General features: G+C 40.6%; 1 protein-coding gene across 1 annotated transcript in view; it reads right to left on the bottom strand.

The window, feature by feature from the left end:
- LOC126272900 (synaptic vesicle glycoprotein 2A-like) overlaps positions 1–18,864 on the bottom strand; it is a 155,795-nt gene that overhangs the window by 81,307 nt on the left and 55,624 nt on the right. The window contains exons 3-4 of the mRNA XM_049976164.1: positions 15,537–15,698; positions 2,762–2,924 (exon numbers count right to left, since the gene is read on the bottom strand). Of these exons, the coding sequence (XP_049832121.1) occupies positions 2,762–2,924; positions 15,537–15,698 (325 nt within the window). The remainder of the gene's footprint in view (positions 1–2,761; positions 2,925–15,536; positions 15,699–18,864) is intronic.

The raw sequence follows: 18,864 nt of genomic DNA, 5'->3' as shown, positions 1-18,864 counted from the left end.
TGCATTGTTACTTTGTTCCAGGAAGGGCTTTCTACAAGGGAAGTGTCCAGGCATCTCGGAGTGAAACAAAGCAACGTTGCTCAGACGTGGGGGAGATACAGAGAGATGGGAATTGTCAATGACATGTCTCGCTCAGGCTGCCCAAGGGCTACTACTGTAGTGGATGTCCACTGCCTATGGATTATGGCTCGCAGGAACCCTGACATCAGTGCCTCCATGTTGAATAATGCTTTTTGTGCAGCCACAAGATGTCATGTTATGACTAAAACAGTGCGCAATAGGCTGCATCATGCGCAACTTCACTCTCGATGTCCATGGCAAGGTCCATCTTTACAACCACAACACCATGCAGAACAGTACAGATGGGCCCTACAACATGTTGAATGGATCGCTCAGGATTGGCATCATGTTCTCTTCACCAAGGAGTGTCGCATATACCTTCAACCAGAAAATCATCGGAGACGTGTTTGGAGGCAAACCTGTCAAGCTGAACACCTTAGACACACTGTCCAGTGAGTGCAGCAAGGTGGAGGTTCTCTGCTTTTTTGGGTGGTATTATGTGGGGCTGACAAATGCCACTGGTGGTCATGGAAGGTGCCGTAATGGCTGTACAATATGCGAATACCATCCTCTGACAGATAGTACAACCATATCGGCAGCATATTCACAAGGCATTCGTCTTCATGGATGACAATTCGCATCCCCATGATCCACATCTTTAAATGACTTCCTTCAGAAAAATGACGTCGCCTGACTAGAGTGGCCAGCAAGTTCTCCAGACATCAACACTATCGAAAATGCCTGGGATAGGCTGAGAAGGGCTGTTTATGGATCACGTGACCCACCAACCAGTCTGAGGGATCTACACCATATCACGGTTGAGGAGTGGGGCAACCTGGACCACCAGTGCCTTGATGAACTTGTGGATAGTGTGCCACAAGGAATACAGGCACGCATCAGTGCAAGAGGATGTGCTACTGGGTATTAGAGGTACTGGTGTGTAGAGCAATCTGGACCACCACCTCTGAAGGTCTCGCTGTATGGTGGCACAACATGCAATCAGTGGTTTTCATGAGCAATAGAAAAAAAAATGGTGTTCATATTGATCTCTATTCCAATTTTCTGTACAGGTTCAGGAACTCACGGAACTGAGGTGATGCAAAACTCTTTTTTATGTGTGTATATGTTAACAAGAACAAGTAATGGTCTGCTTTAGTTGCATATTAAAGGGATGGCTGGAAGCCCTTCCTGTCATTACCCTGTCATCCCTTGAGGGGAATACATCTACCACAACTGTCTGCATACATGAGAAAGAGAGTGAATGTTTTCAAAATGTTTGTGAATTGTGTGACTGAAGCAGGACTTGAGAACCAGCCTAGTATTTACCTAGTCAAATACGGGAAACTGCCTAAAAACCACGTTAAGGTTGACTAGCAGACTAGCCCTCATCATTAATATGCTGGGTGGATTTGATCTGCGGCCAGCACACCGGCTCAAATACTGAGCATCATTTTGACATGTACAGTTATCTGAGCGTGTTAGAAGAATTATTCCAACTTGTTAAGAAAAGTTATTCACAAGTCTACAAGTATGTACATTTTGCAGAAATCAACAATTCAAATAAAGGTTTAAAACTATGTGGAGTACAGTACAACAAGAGACAGGGCTACAGATTTTAGAGCAAGAAAACATGTCTACTAATTTGAATGGAAAACTTAGAAGTGATAATTCACAAGTGACAGGTATATTCATAAACCTTTTCTTTTAAAGGCAAATGAGACAATGGAGTCAAGTAGTTCATCAGAAAAATCAAGACAATGTTGAGAAAACAACTTCCATGAAATTTAGTGCTCTGGTGCTTTCACCCACTTCTCTATCCCGAGCTATGTCCTCTAAAACAGTGAAAATAACAGTGTCACTGGTAAATCACAAATTTGTTTTGAGAATAGTTGCTCATTTGATAATGCTACCTTGACGTTCACTTTATGATAATGATACTGCTTTACCACTTAAAGAGTAAAAAACGCACTGAACAGATGCACAACCAGACAAATAATGGCTCAGTTCTTACAATGAGGACTGATAGTGAACAATTCTTAATTTATTCTTACAATTTTTTTTATTTTTTTTATTTAATTTTATTATTATTATTTTTTAAAAATTGAAGTCCTTCAGCAGGGAACGTAAGCTATGTGGGTCATGACTGAGACTTTCATTACTCTGCAAAATAATGCTTAAGTGGTATATACTATATCCAGGAATTTCTGTACATTTTCTGAGATCCCAGAAACTGATATCACTGAGTATTCTGCACACATTTTTTTCTTTTGGCTACACTGTAGCAGAGTTGTTGGAGATATAAAAGGCTAACAGCAGCATCATTTGAAATTGTTTAGATGACTATGCATTAGAATCAGCAATTTGAAAAATTCATGGTCATGTGTTAATTTTAACTTATTTCACAATATACTTGTGCAATATAACCATGTACCTACAGCAGCTTGTACACAGTAATTTCTGCTAGGATAAAATTATGCTAAATAAGGACATATTTATGTGCACTTCATAATGTACTTACTGCCAGCCAATGAATGTTGCTGCAAACTACACACATGTATAAAGATTCATTGCTATGACATTTCTGGAAAAAAAATCAAAGCACACAAATGAAAAAAAACTTCAATTTAAGTGTCAACCACCTTTCAGAATCCCCAGCCAATAATGTCATACGAAATTACTCTTTACTCTGAAAGGAACTTACATTGCACCACTCAAAAATTTCATGGCTACTAAAAGTGCAAAGCTCTGGGTGAAGCTCCCTATAAAATTTACTGTTCCATCCAACAGGTAAGCTATGACTAGAAGCTTTCTTCTGCCATACATGTCTGACAAGAAGCCCCACAGAAATGATGTTGCAACCATCCCTGTAAAAATAAATGAATGTCAACATTTACAAGAAATTATGTATGTGGCAACAAAGGTTAATTTCTGAATTAATTCATTTATCAAATACAGTAAATCCCCGTGAAGAAGAAGATGTTGTCCATGCTAAGAACATTGTGAAAAAATGTGGTACATTGTCACACGAGAGCACAAGCTCTGGGTTTCCCCATAGATACAGTTCTGCTGCAGTATGGGTAACAGGTGCACCACGGCATGGGAGGGGCATGGCATGGCAAATTGAAACATGTCCAAAGTTGAAGTACAGACAACAGTATGATTCTTGCGAGCAAAACATCTAAATTACACAGTTAGTTAGTTAGTTATATTACTTGTTCCATGGATCATGAACACGATTCTTTTGTAATGATGTGGAACGTGTCGAAGTACACAAGATTCATTTATCCCAAATAATCATTGTTAGTCTTATACACGGTACAATTGTTAATGCTTACTGTATTTCTTTGGCCTATGTCTAAAAATTCATCTATGGAGTATAAGGAATTGTCATTCAGGAATTCCCTTAACTTACTTTTGAATGCCGATTGGTTGTCTGTCAGACTTTTGATATGTTTGGCAACTGACCAAAAATCTTTGTGGCAGTATAATTCACCCCCTTTTGTGCCAATGTCAAATTCAATGAACGGTAGTGAAGGTCACCCTGTCTCCTAGTATTGTAGCTGTGGACTGTGCTATTAATTCTGAAGTGATCTGGGTTACTAACAACAAATTTCATTAGGCTGTATATATATTGTGAAGCTACTGGCAATATCCCTAATTCTTTAAATAATTGTCTACAAGATGATCTTGGATGAGCCCCAGACATTATTCTGATAACACGTTTTTGTGCAATAAATACCTTCTTTCTTAGTGATGAATTGCCCCAAAAGATGATTCCGTAAGAAAGCAACGAATGAAAATATGCATGGTAAGCTAACTTACTGATGTGCTTGTCTCCAAAATTTGCAATGACACTAATAGCATAGGTAGCTGAGCTCAATCGTTTCAGTAGATTGTCAATGTGTGTCTTCCAGTTTAAATTCAGAAATTTTGAACAATCTGCTTTAGCTAAAGATTTTCCCCCACACTCTATATTTATTTCCGGTGTTATGCCTTTCCCTGTACTGAACTGTATGTACAGTGTTTTTTCAAAGTTCAATGAAAGTCCATTTGCAGAAAACCACCTAATAACTCTATGAAAAACATTATTTGCATTTTCGTCAGCTGATTCTTGCTTTTTAGGCTTGATTACAATACTTGTGTCATCTGCAAAGAGATTAACTGTGAAATTTTCTTATCATGTATGAACCAACTGCAACATTGTGTCTAGATATAGTGAAACATTGCAAAAAATCTGACCATGGCCGTACAGATGAGGATGATGTTGATCTGGAAGAAAGGCCACTGACATGAACCACAGACGATAATGTTCATGCAATCAAGGTACATGATACAAAGCAGTCACAGCTGATAAGGATGTTCATCTAGCAGTACTAAAATGGCTCCATGACCCAAGGAGCATATTTCTGTTGTTGATGAACTGACCAATTGGTAATACATTCTGATCACTGTTTACAGAGACTTCGTGAGAAACAGTAACATATCTGTGTCACTTTGAAGTGTAGTGCAGCGTTCAACAAAAGCTATTTGGCCAGTCATAATACTGTTTAGCTTATTTTTTGAGGTACTCTCACATTCACAAAATTAAGCAGTTATTAGAAACTGCATTAATTATCAACTATTATTAAAACTACTCTAAACCATTGGTCCTCATACAAGATGAATCTCAGATTCTGTATGGTTCCTGATGTAAGAAGGTTCTGTATCAAGGGCTTGAATTCCAACATTCCGTCAATCCAAAAGTATGTTTTACAGGCCCTCTGCTGTTCCTGATCTATTTAAACAACTTAGGAGATAGCCAGCCAGGGTGCCGAGCAGTTCTAGGCGCTTCAGTCTGGAACCCCACGACTCCTACAGTCGCTAGTTCAAATCCTGCCTCAGGCAGGTGTGTGATGTCCTTAGGTTAGTTAGGTTTAAGTTCTAGGGGACTGATGAGCTCAGATGTTAAGTCCCATAGTGCTCAGAGCCATTTGAACCATTTGAACTTAGATCATTTGAGTAGCACTCTTAGACTGTTTGCAGACGATGCTGTCTTTTACTGTCTTATAAAGTCATCAGATGAGCAAAACAAACTGCAAAATGATTTAGACAAGATATTCATATGGTGTGAAAATTGGCAGTTGACTCTAAGTAATGAAAAATGTGAAGTCATCCACATGAGTACAAAAAGGAATTTACTAAATTTTTGTTACATGATAACTCTAAAGATGGTATACTCAGCTAAATGCTGAGGAATTACAATTACAAATAATAATAATTGGAATGATCACATATATAATGTTGTGGGTAAAGCAAACCAAAGACTCAGATTCATTGACAGAACACTGACAAAATTTAACAGGCCTACTAAAGAGCCTACACTATGCTTGTATGTCCTCTTCTGGAGTATGCCAGTATGGTCTGGGATCCACATCTTATAGGATTGAATGAGGGCGTTGAAATAGTTCAAAGAACAGTAGCTCATTTTGTATTATTGGGAAGTAGGGGCGAGAGTGACACAGTTATGATATGCAAATAGGGATGACAATCATTAAAACAATGGCATTTTTCCTCATTCCATGATCTTCCCATGAAGTTTAAATAGTCAACTTTCTCCTCAGAGTGTGAAAATGTTTTTTTGGCGCCCACCCACATAGGAAGGAATGATCACCATAATAAAATAAGAGAAATTAGAGCGTGCACAGAAAGATTTCAACGTCTGTTTTTCTCATGCATTGTTTGAGAGTAGATCGGTAGAGAAATAGCTTGAGGGCAGTTCTATGGATCCTGTGCAAGCACTTAATTGTGAATTGCAGAATGATCATACAGATTTAGATACAGATGTAGATGGCCACTGTGGCTGAATGGTTCTAGGCGCTTCAGTCTGGGGCCACACTGCTGCTACGGTCACAGGTTCGAATCCTGCCTCGGGCAGGTGTGTGATGTCCTTAGGTTAGTTAGGTTTAAGTAGTTCTCAGTCTAGGGGACTGATGACCTCAGATGATAAGTCCCATAGTGCTTAGAGCTATTTGAACCATTTGAACAGATGAAGATAAATAGCCCACAATTTCTGTTCCAAAATAGACAGTCTTGTATAAATCTTACCAACCACTATATTACAAAGTTGAGGAAGATAGCATTGATGTCTTACAAGTAACAAAAATAAAAATTAATGATTGCACTAAAACGAAACCTCATGTGTTAGTGATGAAGAACAGCAGTGATAAAAGAAGCAACTCAGTTTGGTATGTTTCTACAAGTTATAAGTGCCATAGATTGAATACACTATAAATGTCATCATGGGAAATATGTCAAGTGAATGAAAATTACACACATATAGGAAAAGTATTTATATGTTCCTTAGCTGACCATTTACCAGTTACAAAACATTACTTATTTCTATTCCAGAATTAATCTGTGACACAGTAGGACTACGTTAAGCAGAAATAATTATAATCCACATTTGAAAATATACCTATCAGACCTTCTATTTCCATGGGTAGGTTGGCAAAAAGTTCTGATGATGCCCACATGACTTCTTTCTATGTCAAATTCTCTTTCACAACAGTGTGGTGTACATCACTTTTCTTTCTGTTATTGTTTTTGTGAACTACCTGTATACTCTCAATCTCACATGTAATGTTGGCAATGAATTCCATCAACACTCAAATGGTTTTGTGACCAGGATGTATGAGTAGCAGAGATAAAGTTTTAATTGTTACCCAAAGCTTAAAGTTATGTAATGAAATTTTAGTTTGGTGAAATCCTGGTTCACAGTGAGACAGACTACAGTACTGTAACATGCAGTTAGAAGAGCCAAAACAAATTGACACACTCCACTGATGGATTGGTCACAAGCTGCACCATTGTATTTTGCTTCCCCTAGCAGCACACTACACTACTTTAGCATGGTAATTTCAATATGTACCAGGACTGTTCGTATGTTCCTGCAGACAAACCAAAAATTAAAGTATATCTGGATGGATAAAAAATCTACTCATCAAGTGGTACCAATAGAAAAAACGTATAAAATTTAGGGAAATGTGCAAGCTTTCAAAACCAGGTGGCTTCTTTTTGTGATCTGGGGTACTGGGTGACTTTTCTGTAACCCTCCCCATTTTCTAAATCTTGCCATTCCTTTAACCATCATCCTTCTTCCTTCCCTTTCAACTCTTCTGCTAGAAGGAGCCACTGGTCTTGAAAGCTAGTACATTTCCTTTGCTTTTATATATTTTTTCTCCTGCTGCCACTTGGTGATTAGATTTTCTATCTGTGCAAGAATATTATACACTGATTGGAAAAAGAATCAGAACACCAAAAAATAATTAATGTAAAGTAGAGTAATGAAATTTCAAGGATATGTTTATCTAGGTAACACATTCAAGTTATTGACGTTGCAAGATCACAGGTTAAGGTAATGGCAAGATAAGTCATTGCAAATGTGAAACACTGGTACATTAATAATTGGTATAACCAATAGAATGTTGAATACAAACAAGCAAACATGTATGCATTGTATTGTACAGGTGCTGGATGTCAGTTTGTTATGGAGTTACACACGTGTTGCACTTGGTCTATCAATACAGGAGCAGTTAATGCTTTTTTTTTGAATGACACTGGAGTTATCATCCAGTGATGTCCCATATGTGCTCGATTGGAAATGGATCTGGTGATTGACAGGCCAAGGCAATATGTTGACACTCTGTAGCAGTTTGGATTACAACAACAGCATGTGGGTTAGAATTCTCCTATTGGAAAATACCCCCTGGAGTGACATTCATGAATGGCAGTTCAGTGGGTCATATCACCAGTCCGATGAAGAAATTTTCAGTCAGGCTCTGTGGGATAACCACAAGAGTGCTCTTGGTGTATGTCAAGGTAGTTTGGTTGCAGACCTTTAATTAGCCTTCTTATAACCAACACATGGTCATCACTAGCACTGTGGCAGAACCAGCTTTCCCCAGAAGACACAACAGACCTCCACCCTGCCCTTCAATGAGCTCTCACTTGACACCACAGAAGTTGCAGATGGCAGTGGTTTGGGGTCAGTAGACTGCACGCTACTGGGCATCTGGCTCAGAGCTGTCCTCAGGGTTGCCACAAGTTTCCCAGGTGAAATTCCCTTATATTTCCCTGTTTTCTAGACAAGTTTTAGCATTTTTCCCTGACAAATTTCGAGTTCTCAAGGGTAAGTAAAGACATAAGTTGACAAAAAAATGTAAGGACTTATGTGTTTCTTCCCCTCATGAGCAAAATTCTTAAGTACTAATGTCAACATCTTTTATAATCAACTGTTTTTAGATGGAGAAAGCAAGACAAATGGTATATGTGTTTTAGTATGACCACTGTTGTTATTTTATTTCAATAAAATGAAAGACATTCGGTGACAAAAATATGCATTTCCTTGGAGTCAAAAGACAGATTTAAAATAACATCACTGATTACCTTCACTGATTTCAGACATAACCTCAGAAAAAAGTAGGCCTCTTGAAAGAAGTGTATCAGGCAAGCCGAAATATAGGGCAGTGACTGTCACAATTTTCTCCTTCTTATCACTCATATTTTCTAACATATAAATTATTTTCAAAGTGCTAAAATGTACTCGATTAAATAACATGTCTATAAAATGATACACTGTACAATGTACCTGCAGTGAGAAAGTTGCACTTCCTGAAATTCATCACCCGTGGCCTCTGGCCTGCCAAGGAGCAATGGAGCCCTGGGTCCATGGATAAACCACAAAAATCCACTGCATTATGCCACCTGTGGGCATATCGGTGGGACTAGGTCAGACAGGCAGGGCTTGCAAGTTAGTGGGAAACGATGGGCTTCAGATTGATAGGCCTGATCCATTAGAGATATCCACAGAAATGGCCTGTGGTTTCGGCCCATTGTGAAAGTCCACTCATGTAGCCAGCTCTTCACAAGTAACTGACACTGTGTTAATGAAATGAGATGATCATAATCAATCCATGCAACAGATGATTGACAAATGCTCTGAGAATCAATACTAATGAGGATAGGTAGCAACTCACCATAAAGATGATCGCTGAGCCACAGGCAGACATGTAGAAAAGACAATCACACTGTCACAATTAAATTTTCGTCCATAGCTTTTGCCAGTAAATGGGAACACACACGCATTCACACAACACTCAGACACAATTCGTGCATACATGACAACTGTCTCCAGTCGCTGCATCAACAATCTCTGAGAATCAGATCAAAGCAAACCAACCCTTACACCTCCCATCAGCAGCTGCTAGGCTAGTGGCAAGAAGTGGTGGCAGCACTGACTGAAAACTGAGGGGAGTGGTAGGAAGGAGAGAAGCAGTAAGAATGAGGGAGTAGGAAAGAGGTGCACATATTAAGCTGCACCCAGCCAGTGATGATGCATGAAGTCTCAATAAACAAACCATTTCATCTACTGAGACAAAAACAAGGTTTTTTCTAGTGTTTCTTTTCTTACAAATTTCCCTGATGTTTCCCTGATATGTTTGAAATTCCCTGATGGCTCTGAGCACTATGAGACTTAATATCTATGGTCATCAGTCCCCTAGAACTTAGAACTACTTAAACTTAACTAACCTAAGGACAGCACACAACACCCAGCCATCACGAGGCAGAGAAAACCCCTGACCCCGCTGGGAATCGAACCCGGGAACCCGGGCGTGGTAAGCGAGAATGCTACCGCACGACCACGAGATGCGGGCAAAATTCCCTGATATTCCCTGATTTCCAGAACTTGTGGCAACTCTGTATCTTTGAATTCACCAATTTGGAACAATTCATTGTGCCACCTGCTGCTCAAATTGCTGTTGCACATGCAGTATGGGGCACCAAAGTCATATGCCTAACACGATAGTCTTCCCTCTCAGTAGTGCCATGTGGCCATCTGGAGCCCAGTCTTGCGACTATTCTTTTTTGCGACCACCCTGCCAGCTATCATGTACAGTGGCTACATTCCAGCCAAGTATTTCTGCAATATCACAGAAGGAACATCTAGGTCCTCATAGCTCTATTACGCAACCTCGTTCAGAATTAGCGAGGGTTGATAATGCCATCTTTGTCACTTTAAAGGCATTGTTGACTAGCATCAACATACCATATCAACACTCAAAGGCAAAACTCCTGGAAATTGAAATAAGAACACCGTAAATTCACTGTCCCAGGAAGGGGAAATTTTATTGACACATTCCTGGGGTCAGATACATCACATGATCACACTGACAGAACCACAGGCAAATAGACACAGGCAACAGAGCATGCACAATGTCGGCACTAGTACAGTGTATATCCACATTTCGCAGCAATGCAGGCTGCTATTCTCCCATGGAGACGATCGTAGAGATGCTGGATGTAGTCCTGTGGAACGGCTTGCCATGCCATTTCCATCTGGAGCCTCAGTTGGACCAGCGTTCGTGCTGGACGTGCAGACCGCGTGAGATGACGCTTCATCCAGTCCCAAACATGCTCAATGGGGGACAGATCCGGAGATCTTGCTGGCCAGGGTAGTTGACTTACACCTTCTAGAGCACATTGGGTGGCACGGGATACATGCGGACGTGCATTGTCCTGTTGGAACAGCAAGTTCCCTTGCCGGTCTAGGAATGGTAGAACGATGGGTTCGATGACGGTTTGGATGTACCATGCACTATTCAGTGTCCCCTCGACGATCACCAGAGGTGTACGGCCAGTGTAGGAGATCGCTCCCCACACCATGATGCCAGGTGTTGGCCCTGTGTGCCTTGGTCATATGCAGTCCTGATTGTGGCACTCACCTGCACGGCGCCAAACACGCATATGACCATCATTGGCACCAAGGCAGAAGCGACTCTCATCGCTGAAGACGACACGTCTCCATTCGTCCCTCCATTCACGCCTGTCGCGACACCACTGGAGGCGGGCTGCACGATGTTGGGGCATGAGCGGAAGACGGCCTAACGGTGTGCGGGACCGTAGCCCAGCTTCATGGAGACAGTTGCGAATGGTCCTCGCCGATACCCCAGGAGCAACAGTGTCCCTAATTTGCTGGGAAGTGGCGGTGCGGTCCCCTACGGCACTGCATAGGATCCTAGGTCTTGGCGTGCATCCGTGCGTCGCTGTGGTCCAGTCCCAGGTCGACGGGCACGTGCACCTTCCGCCGACCACTGGCAACAACATTGATGTACTGTGGAGACCTCACGCCACACGTGTTGAGCAATTCGGTGGTACGTCCACCCGGCCTCCCGCATGCCCACTATACGCCCTCGCTCAAAGTCCGTCAACTGCACATACGGTTCACGTCCACACTGTCGCGGCATGCTACCAGTGTTAAAGCCTGCGATGGAGCTCCGTATGCCACGGAAAACTGGCTGACACTGACGGCGGCGGTGCACAAACGCTGCGCAGCTAGCGCCATTCGACGGCCAACACCGCGGTTCCTGGTGTGTCCGCTGTGCCGTGCGTGTGATCATTGATTGTACAGCCCTCTCGCAGTGTCCAGAGCAAATATGGTGGGTCTGACACACCGGTGTCAATGTCTTCTTTTTTCCATTTCCAGGAGTGTATTTAAAGCAAAACTCATTTGCATCCTCATAGTGGCACTACTAGCACCACTCGTATGTGGCTGGCATGAAATTTGAACAGACATTGTCTTTCAGATTTAGAAACACACCTACCAACTTTTGTTTATATTGCACAACTCCTTCTTGGTGTTGCGATTTTTTTTCTATCAGTGTATTATCAATAACTGTTTTTTTTTGTTGGTATACAAAAATCATGTATCTTTATTTTTTGAGATGATAATTAAAATGTTGTGACTGTTTTTCATGTGTGATTTCAACAACTTTATTTCATACTGAATTACTTTTGCCTTGAGGAAATACCTCAAAATATTATCCTACATGGCATCAGTGTAGAAAAATATGCCAAAGATGTTATCTTAGGACTAGAAAGATCAGCTGCACAGAACAGATTATGTCTTGAAAAGAGATTATAAGATGATGATATTAGAAAGCAGGCGACATGTTTTGCTATTTGGGTAGCATAAAAACTGACAGGATATAAACTGCACACTGAAAATATCAATAAAAGCATTTCTAAGAAAGAGAAATTTGTTAACACTGAATGTAAATTTAAGTGTTACAAATTCTTCACTGAAGATACTTGTATGAAGTATAGTATTATACAGAAGTGAAACCCGGGTGATACTCAGTTCAGATAAGAAGAGAATAGAAGCTTTTGAAATGTGGTGCTACAGAATGGACAGATGGGAAATTTATGGTACAACGTGAATCAAAGAAAAGATTGGTTAATAGGACACATCCTGAGGCATCAAGGATTTATCTGTTTGGTACTACAAGATGTATGTGAGATGGAGATGGAGATGAGGATGGGGAGGGGGAGGAGGGGCTTAAACATTGTAGATGGAAACCAAGGCCTGAGTACAATAAGCAGGTAAAACGGATTTAGGGTTGCAGTAGTTCTGTAGGGAGGAAGAGGCTTGCACACAATAAACTAATGTGTAGAACTGCGTCAAATAAATCTTATGAGTTAAGATTCAACAACAACATGTTAACTTACTGATATTTAAGTCCATCATTTTAGCAGTTATTCATGTTGTGAAAGTAGCTGAACCTAACTGTCTTAGCAGGTCTAGTACACAATTTTTCCAGTTTCAGCTTTCACCAGTATGCATGTGCAAGAAAATATAACTACATACCTCGTTATTATTTTTTGTTAGTAGATTACATTACTTGGAGGGGGGTATTCATTACATAAAAAAAAAAAACCACCTAGATGATCTAGTGTTCATACGAAACTTCCTGGCAGATTAAAACTGTCTGAAGGATCAAGACTTGAACTCGAGACTTTTACCCTTCACAGGCAAGTGCTCTACTGACTGAGCTACCCAAACATGACTCACAACCTGTACTCATAACATTACTTCCACCAGTACCTCATCTTCACTTTCCAAGTGTACATACTGCATAATTTCATATCCCCATGATTTCCCATTATGATGTCATCAGCATAACATAATTAACAGAAAAGCAATTCCCTAGGAAACTTTTCATGATTATCTTTTAGTTCTGTAATCTCTCCATCCCCCCCCCCCCCCCCCCCCCCCCCACTTCCTCTTCCTTCCTATCTTCCTATCCACACAAATACACATTCATTCATTAAATTTCACAGATCGTGTTATGAAGGTGAACCTTAATTGGTGTGGAATGACTCAAGACGTAACAAAAGACAAGGGAATCATAGGAACTCAATCTGCATGTGTTATTAACAGTAAAATGTCAATCTATTCCTTAATGCTATTCACATATATGATAATTAATTTAATCAAGTAAATAATTTAAGAGTAAAGAAGACCACTCTCTAAATAGCAGAAGCATTGAGTCATCAACAGGCACACACAGAAGAGAGAGAAAACATATAACTTTTGATTTTGAAAATAAATTCTTTCTCAAGCTAGAGGGGAAACACACACACACACACACACACACACACACACACACACACACACACACACACAGAGTCAGATGCCTTTCCCCCTAGATGGTGCTAGCTGGATACACAATGCATGAATTTCAGTTCAGCATGTGGACTGATGGGTAAGGACTGTACTAAGTGGGATATATATAGGGGGAGATAGGTTAGAGGCAGGGAGAGAGGTTGGGGTTGTGTAGCTAGTGGCTGAGAAGAAAGCAGCCAGTTTGCTGGCTAGGAATGTAGGTGCCAGAGCTGGTGGAGTGTGGTGCATGCTGAAGGTGCTGTGGAGATGTGAATTGGGAGGAGGTGACAGTACAGAGGAAGGGGAAGCTGTTGGGTGGAGGGTGTGGGACAGTGGTTAAGTGGAGATTGAGCCCAGTAGGCTTACAGGAGCAATGAATGTGTTGCAAGGATAACTCCCATGTTCACAGCTCAGAAAATCTGAGGGTAGAGAGATGGATCCAGATGGCTCAAATTGTGAACCAGCCACTGATATCTGGCATTTTGTGCTTAGGTGCATGTTGTGCCACTTGGTGACCAACTTTGTTCTTGGCCAAAGTTTGCAGTGTTTATTCATTCTGATGGAAAGCGGGTTGGTTGTCATACCAATAGAAAAAGCTGTGAGGTGATTGCAGCAGAGTTGATATATGACTTGGCTGCTTTCATAGGTGGCCTTGTCTCTGAGGGATAGGATAAACCTGTGGCAGGTCTGGAGTAGGAAGTGCTGGGTGAGTAGACTGGGCAGATCTTGCACCTGAACTGGGATTTTGTATAGATTGTACCTTCCACTCCCTCCTACAGTGGTATTCCATTAGCTACCTAACATACATAACTTCCTGGACTACCACTATGCCACTCCTACACCCAACTCCACACCACAGGGACCATACCCCAATGGAAAACCCAGGTGCAAGACATGTCCAGTACACTCATCCAGCACTTCCTCCCATAGTCTTGTCACAGGCTGATCATACCCCATCAGAGGTCACACCACCTGTGAAAGCAGCCACGACATATACCATCCTGCTGCAATCACTGCACGGATTTTTGTCAGTATGACAACAATACAGCTGTCCAGCAGAATACTGGCCACCACTAAACTGTGGCTAAGAACAAAAGTTAACCATGCAGCAGTGCAACACGCTCAATTTCAGTGGCTAATTCACAACGCAAGCTATATAGATCCTTCCTTCCACCACCAGCTTTTCTGAGCTACGTGTATGCTTGTAACACATCCTTTGCTCCTGGCCTTAATCCCCATTAACCCACTGTCGCCATACCCTTCACCCACCATTTTCCCCTTCCTTTGACATGTCACCCTTTTCCAGTCCCTGTGTTCACATCACCTCAGTTTGCACACTGCACCTCCCTGGCTCTGTTACCTGTGCATCACATGCCTAGCCTGTGCAACTGCCCCCACTCCCTCCCACATTCCTATCCCACAGACCTGCTACCTCCCTCAGAACCACCAGCTACTCATCCACAACCCCTTTTTCTGCCTCAACTCTCTCTGTTCCTCCATCCACACCATCTGACCCCCCCCCCCCCCCCCAGTCCGCATAGTCCACCTGCCTAAATGCTATCCCAACTCTGTGTGTTTGGCCAGTGTGTGTGTGTGTGTGTGTGTGTGTGTGTGTGTGTGTGTGTGTGTGTGTGTGTGTGTGTGTACTCTAGCTCAACAACAGATGTATTCTGAAAGCTTAGCTGTTCTCTCTCTCTTTTGTGTGTGCCTGTTGATGGTTCGACACTTTTCGATATTCAATGAATGGTCTACTCATTAATTATTTATTTTCTACTAGAACTTTAAAGCTATAATCAAGCTAATTAGAAAGAAAGCTTCAACTCTGAAAAAAGTATTTTTAAAACGAAATATTTACTTTGGTGAGAATACATACTTTAAATAGGAATGGGAACTGACTGGTCTACAGTTAAGTAACTATGTCACATGCATAAAAAAAATATTGAAAGAAAGAAATTAATGACTACAGTATTTTAACAAATGCTAATTGGTAACTTACCTGCAAATGAAATAGAGTTCAGCAAACCCTTGTCAGACAGCTTCATTTCAAGATCACATTGTGCTGCTGGTAGGAGATATGACGATGAAGAAGCACCAAACTGATGTGACAGGGAAGACACCAGAGATGTGACAAGTATTAGGTAATTGTATAAGCCAAACCCTAAAAAAAGAACACAACTGAAATTGAGAATTAGTTTGCTATTAGGGTGGTAAATTTATGTGTGTATTGTATGTAAAGTAATATTATGAAAACATACAGAGGAAATTCTGAGTCGCAGACAGGCACAAAAAATGACTGTAGTACAGGTGGGCCGTCGACCTTCTTCTAACATAGAAAACACTCACACATTCACACAAGCACAACTCACATACACATAATTACTGTCTCTGGCCACGGAGGCCAGACAGCAAGCAACTGTGCACGATGGGAGAAGCGATCTGGTTGGTGGGGTGATCCAGCCCGCATTTTCCATTGTTTCATTTTGTATGTAAAATAAGGCTGATATAAAAATATAATCTCATAAACAGCAATGTAGCATTGATATTTTCCACTACAACTCATAGTTGTAGCATCAGATTTTGTATATACCAATATAAACATTGTCCAGACTTATGTTTGAGGAATAAATTACCTGTGTTCTACAACAAAAAATTCATTATTTTATTTTTGGTGACTGACATCATTTCTAAATCACACTATGCTACATTTTACTGGAGCTGATATGCTGATAACTTAAGTGGCTCCCATCATACGAGTGATGAACACTATGTAGCTGTCTCTGCCCAGCACACAGTACTTTAATTCAACTGATCCTCCCTTCTGTATAATTCATCACATAGAACCATATATTGAAAAGATCAGGGATGTGGATTACTACACACATGGTAAAAACTCATTGATAACAGCAGTATTATGGAAAGGATAGACTGCTACTCACTGAAAGTGGAGATTTTGAGTGGCTTACAGTGTGGCAGAGTGGTGTTAAAAAGATCACTAGCACTGAGTGAAGCAAGCTGAAAATTAATGTACACCTACCTCAGTACAGCATTTGTTCACCATCCATTGCTCTGCATTCATAGGTAATATGTAGATGATGTTAAAAGCTGCGTTGCAGAAAACCATCGCTCATACTTCCGACTGCATAGTCCGTGTAAATCAGGTAACAAAATAAACCCGTAAATCTCTAGTAATAATGGGCAAAAGTGGATGCTTCCTTCCTTCATGGAAAATGTCTGCTTCCCAAGACTAATGTTCTTTATTGTTTTTTAGGTATGGTGTTAACAAACCCACATTTATGTCGACAGCACATCCACTACTAGTTCATGCAGCTTATGTCACACGCAAGACAGCCAGAAATGTACTGAGTCCAGCATGAAATATTATGACATTAATACAGTTAGTACTCTGCTTTGAAATTAGTTGCACACTTGGTCCTTTTTTGGTGGATTCTTCAAAGGAAGATTCTCGCCAAAGAATGTTCTGTAAATGCATACTGAACAAGCCACACAGAACTCTTCATAAAGGCAGATAGTTTCACACATGGTTTTCTCTACAACAAACACTCAAAAATCTCCCAAACTCCACATAACTGTCCATAAATGCATCTGCTTGCACGACGATATAAACTGTATGTGAAATAACAGTCACTTCTTCATTTTACAAATAACTTTTTCGGACAATTATAACATGACCTTCTCGTCTGGGAGCTAGTCCATGACTGCCTGAATGCCATTGCTATCAGTGAACATGACTCATTCCAATGCATGGGAAAGACTTTACTCTGGTTGATCAAAATGAACAGCCAATCAGACCAATCTTTCAAGATTATATACGTGCCTAAACTGTTCTGAGCCAATCACTACATCAGATTCATCAGATTCATTGGTGTCACTTTGACAAGCCAATTATTACTATAATGTTTGTTTATTGAAACCAAACAAAAATTAATCTTGAGGTAACTTTAGGAAAACATTGCTTTCCAAATAATTATTCTGGCTGCCTTCTTACAAAAACGAGAAAGCTTGGACATACATCATCAGCAATGTGGGTACAAATATCTTTCCCACGCTATGATTGCGTAATGCATTACATGAAATTAATCTTGAAATTTAACGAATGTCACACACACACACACACACACACACACACACACACACACACACACACTCTCACTCACTCTCATTTACTCTCACAAGGACAGAAGATACAAATAATAATTTTGTCTGAATTTTATATTACAAAAATTAAAATTTTAATATGAAAATCCCAATTAATTAATTCTGCACACTGAGAGTTCTGTTTATGTTTTCAAATAATACCAAAAGATAAACTATTATAATTCCTATCTGAAGTGTTGGTCAAGTACTTTTTTAGTGGGTTTTTTATATCTCTGAAACTATTATAGGTAGTGGTATCAAATTTTGACACAAAATTCATCTGAATAACAAAAGGTCATGTACCAATTTTGGAATAAAACAGATAATATTTAATGTAGTTATTTAGTTTCTCAGGTGAGGTGAATAAATGATTCTAGTACATGCCCCAGTGAGCATTCTCCTGGTCTGCTTTAGCGACAGGTGTGGCTATGACATGTATGGCAGGCCACAAGTCGGCTGCTGCCAAATGCTACTATACTGCAGGCTTCCAAAACAGCTTTCCACAATGTAACAAAACATACTGCAAAAACCTGCAGTCACATAATAGATGCAACACTACAACACACACAATGAAAGACTGCTCAACAAGTAAGCTTTTGACCAAAAGGCCTTCTTTTGAATTAGACAACATACACATACATTCATGCAAACACAGCTCTCACACACATGACCATTTTCTCTGGCACATGACCACTGTCTCTGGCTGCCAAGGCCCTGGTCATGTTTGTGAGAGCTGTGTTTGCATGAATATATATATTATAGAGGGAAACATTTGACATGGGAAAAATATATCTAAAAACAAAGATGATGTGACTTACCAAATAAAAGTACTGGCAGGTCGATAGACACACAAACATACACACAAAATATGAGCTTTCGCAACTGGCGGTTGCTTCGTCAGGAAAGAGGGAAGGAGAGGGAAAGATGAAAGGATGTGGATTTTAAAGGAGAGGGTAAGGAGTCATTCCAATCCCAGGAGAGGAAAGACTTACCTTAGGGGGAAAAAAGGATACATATATACTTGCGCGTGCGCGCACACACACACACACACACACATACACACACACACCCACACACACACATACCCGATTTCATTACATAAATTTCGTCTTTCCCTCTCCTTCCCTCTTTCCTGAAGAAGCAACTGTTGGTTGCGAAAGGTAGAAATT

This window comes from Schistocerca gregaria, chromosome 5 (genome assembly GCF_023897955.1).
Source record: "Schistocerca gregaria isolate iqSchGreg1 chromosome 5, iqSchGreg1.2, whole genome shotgun sequence".
Classification (NCBI taxonomy): Eukaryota; Metazoa; Arthropoda; class Insecta; order Orthoptera; family Acrididae; genus Schistocerca; species Schistocerca gregaria.
Note: the sequence above shows the minus strand (reverse complement) of the source record. Positions and strands in the feature narration are given on the sequence as shown.